Source organism: Nipponia nippon, unplaced genomic scaffold (assembly GCF_047370975.1).
Source record: "Nipponia nippon isolate SJK-2023a ecotype South Korea unplaced genomic scaffold, ASM4737097v1 scaffold_1, whole genome shotgun sequence".
Classification (NCBI taxonomy): Eukaryota; Metazoa; Chordata; class Aves; order Pelecaniformes; family Threskiornithidae; genus Nipponia; species Nipponia nippon.
Genome location: NW_028262290.1, coordinates 156,480,389 through 156,492,670, shown reverse-complemented (window position 1 = coordinate 156,492,670; position 12,282 = coordinate 156,480,389). Strand labels below are relative to the sequence as shown.

Below are 12,282 nucleotides of genomic sequence, written 5' to 3'. Positions count from 1 at the left end.
TCTAGTTCTCTTTGCATTCTTTAATGCTTCAGCCGTGTGAAATTCCTATACAGCTTTCTGAAATATAACTCTCTAGGTATGTTGTCAGTCACAGTTCTCATTCTTAAACCCTAGTTTAGCTTCCTAGCTAAGTAGAAGACTTGGCATTCTGGCTTCTGGGGACACTGACAGAGATAGTGAAGTCACTATCACTATTACCTAAGTATTACTACTGTTTTTTAAGCATGGGACAGATCACTTTAGTTGTAGTAAATTTGTCATTGTGGAAGTGTATTCCTGTACAAAAGAAAAAAATGAAATATTTCAGAATACATATGTTGGGATGCTCTCTAGCAGCAGCACTCAACTGTGTCAAGCAGTGCCGAATATACAAGTTATGTTTTGAAGCTGTTGCTGATGGGGTGTTGTGGGGGAGTCATCGCTTGTGCATAGCTGGGAAAAAGGAGTTAGCCATTTCTGAATGGCAAGGAAGGCAGTATGGTTTACTGGGATGTCCCAAAACCCTGGTTCAGCCTCAAGCACTGTCAACGCTGAATCATTCTGATTTGTTATGAGAGCATTCAGACAAATTTTTATTTTTATTGTTGCCTTTTCGTATGTTCGTCAGTCCCAACAGCAGTATACATGAATACGCGCTTACTTAAGAAGTCAGAACATTCTCTTCTTGAAGTCTGATACTCTCCTTATAAAATAATTAAAGAGATTGTTAAGGAGCAGAGCTGGTTGTTGGTTTTCTCCTGCTCTCTGACCCTGATTGTATTGTCCTCATAAATAAACCCCCTGAATGAAAGACCAGCTTTGAATGTCAGTCAGTGATTTATAGCTTTAGAGCACATTACAGTAACCTGATCTTGATTTCCTGTTTGCTGCAGATATTAATACAACTAATAGATGTGTGGGTTTAATAGGGTTTTTTCCTCATTTTTTCTTCTGTTTTGATGCAATTATAGGCATTAAGTTTGGACAAGGTTTTTGCTGTTCTTAGCTGATTAATCACTTGGCTGTTTCATTATAATTTCGTATCATAAATAGAGATCTATAAAAGTATTTGTAGAAATATTTCGGTTTATTGGAAATTTTCAACTATTTTTTCCTTTTCAGGAAAAAAGACCTATTTTTTCTAAAACAAACCAACCCAGAAAACAAAACCAAAACAAAACTAGTGCTTTCTTTTGAGTTAACCAATAAAATTGATGTTCTCTTTTTCAACAGGACTGTAAAAAGTGAAGGAAAACTCATTGAAAAGCAGGAAAGGGACACAAGACAAGAGGTAAAAATATTTGGTTTTAGAACTTAGACTGTTGCGTTTTTCTTGGGATTAGTAACAATTACAATATGTATTTCAATATAATGCCATTCTAAGATAAGGTTTATATATATTGGTCTTCAGGTATCTCATAACCTCTTTCTGGATACAGCATTAGAAAATTGTTTTATTCTGTATAAATTTGCTAAGCATTGAAGGTAGCCATCTATTCAACTGTATTTCAGTATCTTCTATGCTTGAAAAAATAATTCTCAATAAGTGGGAAGAGTTTAGACGTGTAATACAAATCATCTATACATATGTCAAGTATATTATTTCTTTCTGTAAACAGCTGAGATAAGCAGATAATATGTAGTGTAAGCCAAGTAAAATGCAGCTAGCAATGTAATTCACGTATGTCTCTTAAAACAGTTGCCATAAGAAAGAGGAAAGTATTTTTATATGTTTGAATGGACAGGTGCAGACAGAACCAATTTTTCAGCAAGTCTGAAGGGCAAGCTGTATAGACGTGGGTTAATTTGGACCAGTCTGTGCAGATACAGGCTAACTTTACCATAAGAAGTTTTAAAACATTTTGTCATCTTTTCAACAGTTCATAACCATCCCCCAAAATCCAAATTCTGTTTTGGAATGTTGTAGCATTATGGTCCTGATCTAGGAAAAAGTAGTAGTACCTAATGACATCCTTCTCCATATTCTCATGTTATGGGCAGCCATATATCTTTCATATACCTTTCAGCCATGTATCTTTCAAAACCATATTAACTTCTTTTAGAACCTGACTGTTTTCATGCCAGAAATACTTCTCTTTCAAGGATGTTCTAAGACCTCTGTTATTCTTTTCTTCTGATTTCCAACACGTTTCCATTATGTTTGCTTTAGAGTGAGCATTTAGCTCAAATAATTTTTTAGGGTTTTCCTCCCCTAATGAGCTAATAGAAAGGATGTTTGTCTCTGACTTAATTTTGCTGACCTATACAAGCCAAATTCTTCATTCCTCTCATCATTCTAGCAGCTGTCTCTCTCTGTTTCAATTTGCATTAATTTGTCTTGAATATGGGTGACCAGAGTTGAACACAGTACTGAACGTGAATTTTTATCACTGCCGTGTGTAATACTGTGCGTGACATAAATACTTACCTGTTCCTGAAAGAAGTAGCTTTCTGACATATTCTTAGATTTAGTCTGCACAGCTCTTACCGCTGTGGCCAACAGTCATCCGCGATCAACTAATATGTTCGAACTATTCTCTTCCTCTGTTGTTTCCAGCAGCTGAGGTTCCAGGTAGCAGCTGGCATTGATGCTAATCTTTAAGGCCCAGTTTCAGCTCACCTTTAGGTGTGAATTGTCTGTGGTGAGGACCTAAATTTCCTTTGTAGTTTGTGGAGAGAAATAGGCAGTTCAGTCCTTTTATATTTGGCCTCCTTTTCCATTATCTTCTTTGTCTTCATTGGCAATAGGAGGCAACCTAGGAGGGTGAGATCTCTACTTAAGACCTGACTCAACAGGGATAATTAAATCAAATTCCGTGGGTTTGCACTTTGTGCTGGTGAATTTCGTCATATATTTGTTTTTCCAAATGCCACAGTCATCCAGGTATTCCATCCTGCTTTGTATTGACAATATATTCTCCGTATATTCTTTAAAGTAGGAACCCAGCTGTGATAGGATGATTCTGATTTCCTGTGAGAGTGTAGGAGGTTCTTAGGAGGATGGTAAGATTTTGGCAACTACTGGCAGGTGGAGATTTTTAGTGTGTAAAAACCACATGTGTAACATGCAATCTTATAAACATCTATGTGTTATTAATAAAAATGACAGCTCTGTAGGCATATTCAGAGATGATTATAGTAAGGTTGTAAAGACTATAACCATCTTTATGGGTGTATTACTATGTGTGTCTTTGACTAAATGGAATAAGGACTTAAAAAAAATTCTATATGAATTAGTTAGTGCTGGGTACCTGCAACCTTGCAGGCAGAACAAATTGGGAAAATTTTGCCCAGTTTTGGCCAGTTTTGCCTGGATGGACAACCTGACTAATATAATTTCTTCTTGATCCAAAGATTGATCTGAGAAATGACAAAAAGTGGCAACTGGAAAGACTGAAGTACTGTAGTCCTAGTTCTAGGAGTATGATGACTCTGAAAAGTAAGGTATCCATAGAAGCTATTTACTGCTATATAATGTCCTTAATACTTTTGGAAGTACTACATTCTGTGAAAACTAGGCGGCTCTAGCTCTTGAAGAGTCATGAAAGGATCAAAAGCGTGCCTAACTTGGCGTTTGACAGCCAGCTGCTATTCTTTGGTAAATGTGGAAGCGGGTAATAGGTGTGCTGTTATGCTGGATAATTTTCATAAAACCTCACATTTATTTCCATTTTGAAATCTGTTGAAATCCCTTACATGTGGATAACTTTAGTCTATGAGTTTGAAGAGGCTATTGAAGGAAAAGGCTGACTGAAGATTGGATAGATCAGTGTGTGTTGTTTTAAGATTTATGTGTGTTTGGGGTACATGTTGGGGTAATTAAATGACATTTAATGTTAACAAAAAGATATTTACATATAAAAATATCTTATTTTCCTGTTGTATCCATGTCTCTGTTTTCCTGGTTCCAACATCTGCACTATTTTATTAAAGGATTGAGTCCCCCAGTATAACTTAGCTATAGGGATAATTTTGTCTGATCCTTGAAAAAGCAAAACAGTCTTATTTTGTTGTTACACCATCATAAGAGCTACTGTATACTGTTGAAATTATAGGCAACACAGCAGTTTTTATGTCTTTCCCAGTAAAAATACCGGTGGGAAAACTGTTGGTCTTCCCAAGATAGCGTTGAGTTCTGTTTTGTCTTTCTGTATTATTATTTTAAGTCAGTAATTATCACTTGTTAATACACTCCTATTTATATTTCTAAAATGAATTTGTTGTATGTTTACTTGAAAATCTAGAAATATCTGAGAAGAACAACTATCCATCTATCTTTATTATAAGATTTGGCAGATAAAGATTTAATTTTTTGTAAGATTATTTAACAGTTTCATTTATTTTTCTCATTTAGGAAATGAAAGATACACAGGTTTATAATTCAGACATGGGATTTGATAACTTTTCAGCAGATTATGAAGATGATTTTGAAGTAAGTAAAAGCACACAATTGTCCTTTTGAAGTAATTCTCAAGTATCAGAATAGCGATTAACTTTATTCACAGAAATAACAATTACAGGATGTTAGATGGCTTTTACTTATTTGTTTTGGTGACAGTGACCTTAACTTGGCTAACAGTAGATAATAATTAACTAAAATCTTATGCAGAAACTCTCTGCCCTATATTTACTTAGTTTTCATCAGGGGTTGGAAGCCAACTTTTGCTTTTGAGTTATGCTTCAGTTAAGTTAAGCATCAGTTAAGCTTGTCTTCACAAGATGCTCTTTCTGTCTTCCTGGATTTCAATTATTTAAATGATTTTCTGTGAAAAATGCTGACTTTTTTAAATAATGGGAGCAAATAATCAATTTCAGGAGGAAAAAAAAGCCTCATTGTTTTTCATTACAAAAATATTGTAGAAAAAAGTATTGACACACAGCAGTCCCTTCACTAATTTGTTTAACTGAACTCTCTTACTTTTAGGTCTCTTTTGTTTACTTTAAAGTTATTAAGATAGAAGAGTGTGTTGAATGTGTTTTCATTGCTAGCTGAACCAGCTACATCTTTCTTCAGCGAAGCTAGAATTCACCTCCACTTGCATTAGGAGTGATATCCACTGCTGAGCTGCTCACTGTAGTAGCCCTTTGTCGTTCAGTGGAGAGAAATGAGCACGTTTAAGACTTCTTCGTATCATTTGTGTTAGGTGATCATTTTAGCACGCGATGAATTGTCTTAGTGAAGAGCATTATTAAAGTATGAGCCTTATGCATGGACTTGCAAGCTGATAGTGTGGTAGTTTAGTAAATTTGAGCCTGCCATTGAAGGGCAGCTTGAATTGAAACTATCAAATACACAACTTTATACATCTATGAAGCATTTATGCCACTGAACACTGTCATTTTATTTCTTTAAAGAACACATAATTCACCTAAACATATAGTTCCTACTTGAGGATATTTTTTTAAAAAACAAAGGAATCTATTTTGGGCACTGAAGAACAGCACTGGGATTTTCTTTTCTTGATTAAAATTACTGCACAATCAAGACATGCCATTTTCTTTCTATCAAACAGTTATTTTAAAATGGCTTTCAGTCCGAGGATTTATAGCCATCTGTATGAGAATTTGATTTCTATTTTGACAGCATTTTATAATTTCTTAAAAAGATCTTGAAAGATACATCTATAATCCATGTTTATTAGTTATTGAAAGTCCTGTTACTTTTAAAGGATTATGAAGATGATTTTGATGATGATGATGAAGACAAAAGTGGTGAAGAAGGAGATGCAGAAGAAAACCTAAGAGACATTCCATTTTCCAGAACATCAGAAATTGAAGAAATTCAAAGAGCAATTAGTGCAGAAAATGATAGAATTTATACTTCACTACCAAAGAAAACTGAAAATGAAAAAAAGGAACCAATCACAGGTATGTGACTAGATACCAGTCTTTTTTTTTATTAAATGTATGAGTAACACATACAACTTAGGAGTAAACAAGCCACTTTTTCTACAAGTCTGCCTAAAGGCAGAAATCTGGTCCTCTGGATGAGTCACTTAGGTTTGTGGGTAAGTAAGTACTGTAACTTTCACATTGCTAAAGAATGATTCAGAGGCATTACTAATCATTGAAAATGTGAAGTATAAAAATTTACAGACTGACATTTAATATGTCTTATTTTGGGTAAGAGGAGGATATGAGAGTCTGGATTTTGAAAACTGGAGGAGTGCTAGAACAGTTTGGGGCTTCCGGTGACATTAATTCGCCTTTTTCTTTTAAGCAAATTCGAAGTCACTGCTGTGGGTGGGAAGGCGAGAGAAATACAGACACTACTTAAATATATAGTTCTATATCACTTTTAAAATGCAGGTTTTTATCTGAAATGTGACTATGGAATTGTTGTCTTGCATTCAGTTGATCTGATACCTGTGAGTGCCAGATCTACTTATTTAACTAACTGCAGCTGTGGTTCCCCTTTGCACTCTCCACTCATGCGAACGGCAGTATAGAATCATTGTGCAAAAGAATCTTAAACAGCTTTTTACTCTAGTTTGTGCAAAGTTAGTACAGTCACGGAAGAATAGCATGGAGTTTCTGTAAGTCTTTACAGTATCAATAGATTTTCGTTTAAGTAGTCATTGCAAGTCAGAATCAGTATACTGTAATGTGAATTTCTTCTTGCAGAAGATTTATGCAATTATTATTATTTTTCTAATAAACAATACAGAATCAATAAAAGAATTCCATTAATGCTATAGATCTAATGAACAGGATGGAATTCTAATATAGAATCAGATTTTTAAATTCTGAATTGTAGCACTTAGTGCTTTATTGAAAATTACACAACACTCTTGATGAAGTTTTGATCTCATTTCATTAAAATGGTTATTGATCATTCGGGTAATGATTTTTAGAAGTTTAAAAGCATTTTACAAGTATTACCTAAAAAGGCAGTCTTCCTCTGAGGACGTGAAACACCACTGGTCCTGGCTGGAAGTTGGATATTAAGGTCAGTTAGCTACCACCTAGCCAGGAAAGGGAGTAAAATCGACGTGACATCAGATATTGTAGTTGTTCCATTAACTGTGCCTTTTAAAGCAACAGTTTTCAATGTTTTGCTTATTCATCCAAGGGCATCAGTTAAGCTTGTGTTGCTGACGATCTACACTAGGTATAGTGATGAATTCTTATTCAGAGGCGTAGCATGCACGTGGGGTAGTCTGCGTGAATTTGATGACTTTTAGAATTGGTCATAGAGTGTTTTACTGTACACAGGGGAACAAGGGACCTGCTAATGGCAGGAGAAAAAGAGGCACTTTCTGCATCGTAGTCTTCTAAAATAAAAATTACAGTAGTCAGTCATTTTGAATTGATTGGTAAAGGACCATAATAAGGGAAAAATGCTGGCCCATTACTGAAGTTAAGAAGCTTATTGTACTGACAACTGTGCTAGAACACGTTGTGTAATGTGCAACCTAGTAACTTTTAGTAGCTGTGTCATAATAATTCTGTTGCTTTTTAGACTTACTACTTTACATTTTAATGCACTGTAAAGTGTGAATTATAACACTAACAATATTTTGTAATATCACAGAAAGGCAATACCCTTCTGTCAGAAACTCTTTTTGTGGAATATTCATGGATTTTCAAATGGCAAACCAACGACAAAATAGCCGAAGTATGGCTAGTAAGCAGAAGTAAGTGTATTTTAAATAACCCACACAAAATGGCAACTCACTGTGTGAGATGTATTTTTTTTCATTGTATTTGAAAGACGTGAAGTTTATAAAGTTGAGGCTTTTAGAGTAAAATATTATTTTGTAAGCTAACAGTAATTAGTTCTTAAGTAAATATAATTTACAGGCTTTGCTACGTGTCATTTTATGACAGAAATTTATCTATGTATCAGTTTCTGTGTATCATTTTATTACAGAATAAGTTGCCAGGATCATCGTTTCTTTGTATGATTCTTCAGTCACTTAATTAGATATTGACTTATGGTACTAAAGAGCAAGCCTTTTAGCTGCTCTCAGGGCTCTGCAGAACTGTAATTTCTTGAAATATTCAAGACTCTGTATGGTACACACTGTTGCCAAATAGCATGTTCCCTTTCAGGGATAACACCAGTTGGTGTAAAAACATGTTATTACTGATCTAAAATTGATCTAGATTTGAGGCATCTAAGACAGCTCTGTATTAAAGAAACCAATTGATGCCTGTTTCTTGTGGAACTTGCCAGGGGCTCCAGATTTATCTGAAGCACTGTATATATCTCCAATTTTCTGTTACGTCAGTTGGACATGTAAAGCAAGAATATTAAATTTTATTGCTAATACTAGCTTCCACTGCTTCGTGGCTGCACATCAGTGGCTAATCTTCACATAAGGGAGATTTTATTGTCTAGTCTGTCTCATTCACCTTGCCTAAATTTATACGCCCAAATTTTACAGGAGTTCATTGTCTAGGCTTTCTGTCTAGACAGTGGAGACAGATTAGGAAATTCAGGAAGGTCTCTCTCTGAAGAATTACCTTCTGAAGTGTTTGTCAGCCTCTACTGATTATATACGATGACTGATTATGACTATGTATATAACTTTGTGTACAAGCTAACAACATATATAGCCTGTGAAGATAACTAGCATTTTCATGGACAGAGAAAGGGTTTGTGGAATTTAATGCTGTGAAAATACATTGCTACCAGTAACTAGACTGAAAGCATCCCATAAATGAGCTGTGGCACTTTGGAGTTGTAAGTATTAATATGAGGCTTATTAGTTTATTTTAAGGATTTGTCTGTGTGTATCAATAAGATTTGTAACTAGGAAGTAACTTTCACACGTTTGAATTAGATCTCAGCAATCTGTGCCACAATGTTTGTGAAGAGGTGGTGTATTAGGAAGTAGAAGTAAAAATAAAAATGTAGATAAGAAAATGCAACAGATGTCATTAAGTAGCAAAAAGGAGATGTGAAAATTGTCCCTACGCATAAAGAAACATCCAGCCTAAAATATTTGAGGAGCAATTTCAGCTCATGTTGCTCTAGTCTATTCCCTTTTCAAAAACTATCTCACTGAGAAGAAATTGCAACTAGAATATACATCTAGAAGACTGTTTAGATATGTAATTGCTACAGGTCCATAATTGTATCTGGGCTGTATTTATATTAAGTATATTTCAAAAAACCTGAAAGTGCAAGAGAGAGAAAGGGAAAAGATGACAAAAATTTTCTCATTGCCAAGAAATCTGTACAATAACAAGAGCATGGAATTAACTTGTAAACTGACATCTGTATGTAATTCAAGCAGTTAACACTTAAAATAAAATAATATCTTAACAGTTTTATGACATTGAAGTAGATAGATAGTTGTGTAAATTGTGGCAAAGATTAACTGTTTTCATTATCCACACGTCTATCCAAGTGGAGCAGTAGGAATCTCTTTGTAGTTGATGATAAGAAGTAACATCACATAAATGTTTCTAGCATCTTGTCAGAGTAAGGTACAGTATATGAAGATGGACTTGTTTTCCAATTAAGAATCAAAATGCAGTATTATTTGGGAGCAAAGATGAAAAAAGTAAGAATTGAGGTAGGCAGAAGGTAAAAAAATTGAGGGAAGCTGGATAAAGCAGTTTTTCTGTTGTTCCAGAAAGGGAATTTAGGAAGATGTAAAGATTTGGCATTTCATAGGACAAAGAGATTCAAGTATCTCAAATACTGTACAACGTGCTAATCTTATTCTAAACAAAAAATACAAGTGGAAAAATATATAATCTACCTTAGTCCTGAGTACTCATTTTTATACAATTTATATCAAGTGCAGTAGTCCAGTAACTGATGTTTTTTGGGGGCCTGCTTTTTGGGGAAGAGCTCAATATTCATGTCCACAGGTTAGGGATCAGCAATAAATTAATTTCATATATATATTCAAAATACATTTTAGGACTTCTGCTATTTTTATTTGTTTGTCTGGTGATATAAAGAGGTACAAATTCAGGCAGTCTGTTACCAATGGAGGTAATTCAAAATACATTTGAATAAGTCTAACAAAACTGGGGTATTAGAGCATGTAGACATATAGGTGATATAAGTTAATAAAATGAATTTAGGAGAATTAGCCACCATTCTAACTATAGGAGGAAAGTGACATTCATCTGTTACATCACAGATCAGCTTTTGAATATTTAGGCAAGATGGTGGTGCTAGGCTTTGAAAGTTTGGGTTTGTTTTATAATAAACCACATAAATTTGCCACTTGCAACGAGTATTGCATTTTCAAGGCTGATAATTATCTCAGTGTAACATTAAATGAGAATTCACAACACTATTATATGTACTTCTATTGATATATTTTTATCTATCAGTTAATTTTGGTACAGCTTCAATTTGCATAGATCAATGGACTGTTAGATCTCTGATACTGTACAAAATCAGGTTGTTTTTCTTTTGGAATGCCAAACACTTGGTCCTAACCATTTTTTTGTTTCTCTTTTGTAATTCATTCTAAAGAAAACGGAGTTCAGAGCTTCTGCCACTAATTGATCTGGACTTCTCAGTTAGTTTTTCTTTACTGGATTTGCCTCCTGTAAATGAGTACGACATGTATATCAGGAATTTTGGTAAAATGAACACTAAGCAGGTGGGTAACAAATACGTAGCAATATTTAAGTCCTGAAAGTGCTGATTCTTGTTGTGGAAAATAATTTTCCTTACAAAAGAATGTTACTAAAGCCAATAGGACAGGAAAGTAATGAATTAATATTTTTCATCTCTAAGCCTTATTTTACCATAAAGCAATGATATCAAAACTTTTAGGCCTGACATGCCATTTCCTTTCTGTGTTAAAAGAGGACTCTCTCATGTTCCTTCCCCATATTCTAAAGGACTTTCTGTATGTTTGTAGCTCATTGTCCCAGGTATGCTGAGTTTAGTGTTTACGCATAATGTAAGACATTCTGTATTTTTGCAGTAGGTCTAGCAGTCTTGTGCAAAATGTGGTGAACTGTGCATGCACAAAATAGTGACACTGTCTTTGTCAGTATGCTTAGGTCTGAATTTACAAACAGAAGAGGTTGAGCACATCAGTTTTAAAATGACTGTTCAAATTCTGTTCAGTTATGTGCTGTCATTCTTAGCTGGGTCACCCATATATTGATCACTTTATCTTTCTACTTTAGGCATATGTTCAGTGTAACGAGGACAATCTTGAGAGGGACATTCAGACTGAGAAAGTTGAGACATTGGAGAAATGGACACAGCATCCAGGAGAAAGTGCCGTTGTATCTGGAGGTGAAGAACTTTTAAATCTTATTCATTTATGGATGTATACATGTAAACTTTCTCTTTTGAACCCATTAATTGTCAGAATTTGTAACGTGGCAGGCTGCATCGATAGCAAACTGCTATAGGCACTCTGAATCCCGTTGTGGAGGGGGTGGATAATAAAAGGCAGAAATAGTTTCTTCCTTCTGGATTGCTGTTTCTGTTGGCAGCAGGTATGATTCCCTAACAGATCTTGTTCTTCAGTACTGTTATTTCTGCTGAAGAGAAGCTGACTCCTGTCACTCTCCTTTTGCTTAAAAATTACATTGTTCTTACGGTTTTCTTAATTGATTCCCTTTTGAAGCTTCGAGTTTGTTTTTGGGTTTTGTTTTTTCTTAGGTCCCATAAACAGCCAGGATATGTCAGTGAATGGAACTCTAACACCTAAAATTGATTCACAAAGATTAGCAAATTTCCTCCGGTCTGCTTGCCAGGTAGACTTATGTTCTTAATATCCCTTATGAGTTGTTTGCATCAGTGTACAGTGTGATAGATCACTTACAGTACTTGTTCTGACTAATTTAAATAAATTACTTAAATAATACGTGTTATCAGTGAGATTCATCTCTCTGCAAAGGAATGGAACCGGAGTCTGTAAAGTCGTATTTGCAAAGATATAAGATTAACAAGAGAGTTGATAAAGGTTTATTAAATTAATCCATATACTTTAGAAAGCTACAAATAGCAAACTGAAAGATAAGACGACCCTTTTATTTCTATAAATGTAATTATGTTTGAAAGGTGATTGCTGTTTTGCTAGAGGAAGATCAAGTTGCAACACAACCCAGGTGGAAACTAAGATCTCGACAAACCAGTCTGTCTATTAGTGATAGCTGTTTCCAGTTAAATACTAACCAGCCATTCCTCCATGGTAAGGGAACTTTATTCTACACCTTTTAGTATTACAGTGTGAACTCTTCTTCCTTATGCAAAATACCACGCTCTTTGTCATGACTGAAGTGCAAACAGCACATATCAGGATATATAGATGATGTAAAGCCCACTTTTCTTTTAATTGTGCTAATCTTGCTCTAACTCTGTGC

General features: G+C 34.8%; 1 protein-coding gene across 1 annotated transcript in view; it reads left to right on the top strand.

Moving 5' to 3' along the window:
- DYNC2I1 (dynein 2 intermediate chain 1) overlaps positions 1-12,282 on the top strand; it is a 33,891-nt gene that overhangs the window by 10,404 nt on the left and 11,205 nt on the right. The window contains exons 7-14 of the mRNA XM_087762550.1: positions 1,213-1,270; positions 4,334-4,411; positions 5,649-5,847; positions 7,514-7,616; positions 10,427-10,556; positions 11,095-11,206; positions 11,579-11,673; positions 11,981-12,110. Coding sequence (XP_087618676.1) covers positions 1,213-1,270; positions 4,334-4,411; positions 5,649-5,847; positions 7,514-7,616; positions 10,427-10,556; positions 11,095-11,206; positions 11,579-11,673; positions 11,981-12,110 — 905 coding nt within the window. The remainder of the gene's footprint in view (positions 1-1,212; positions 1,271-4,333; positions 4,412-5,648; positions 5,848-7,513; positions 7,617-10,426; positions 10,557-11,094; positions 11,207-11,578; positions 11,674-11,980; positions 12,111-12,282) is intronic.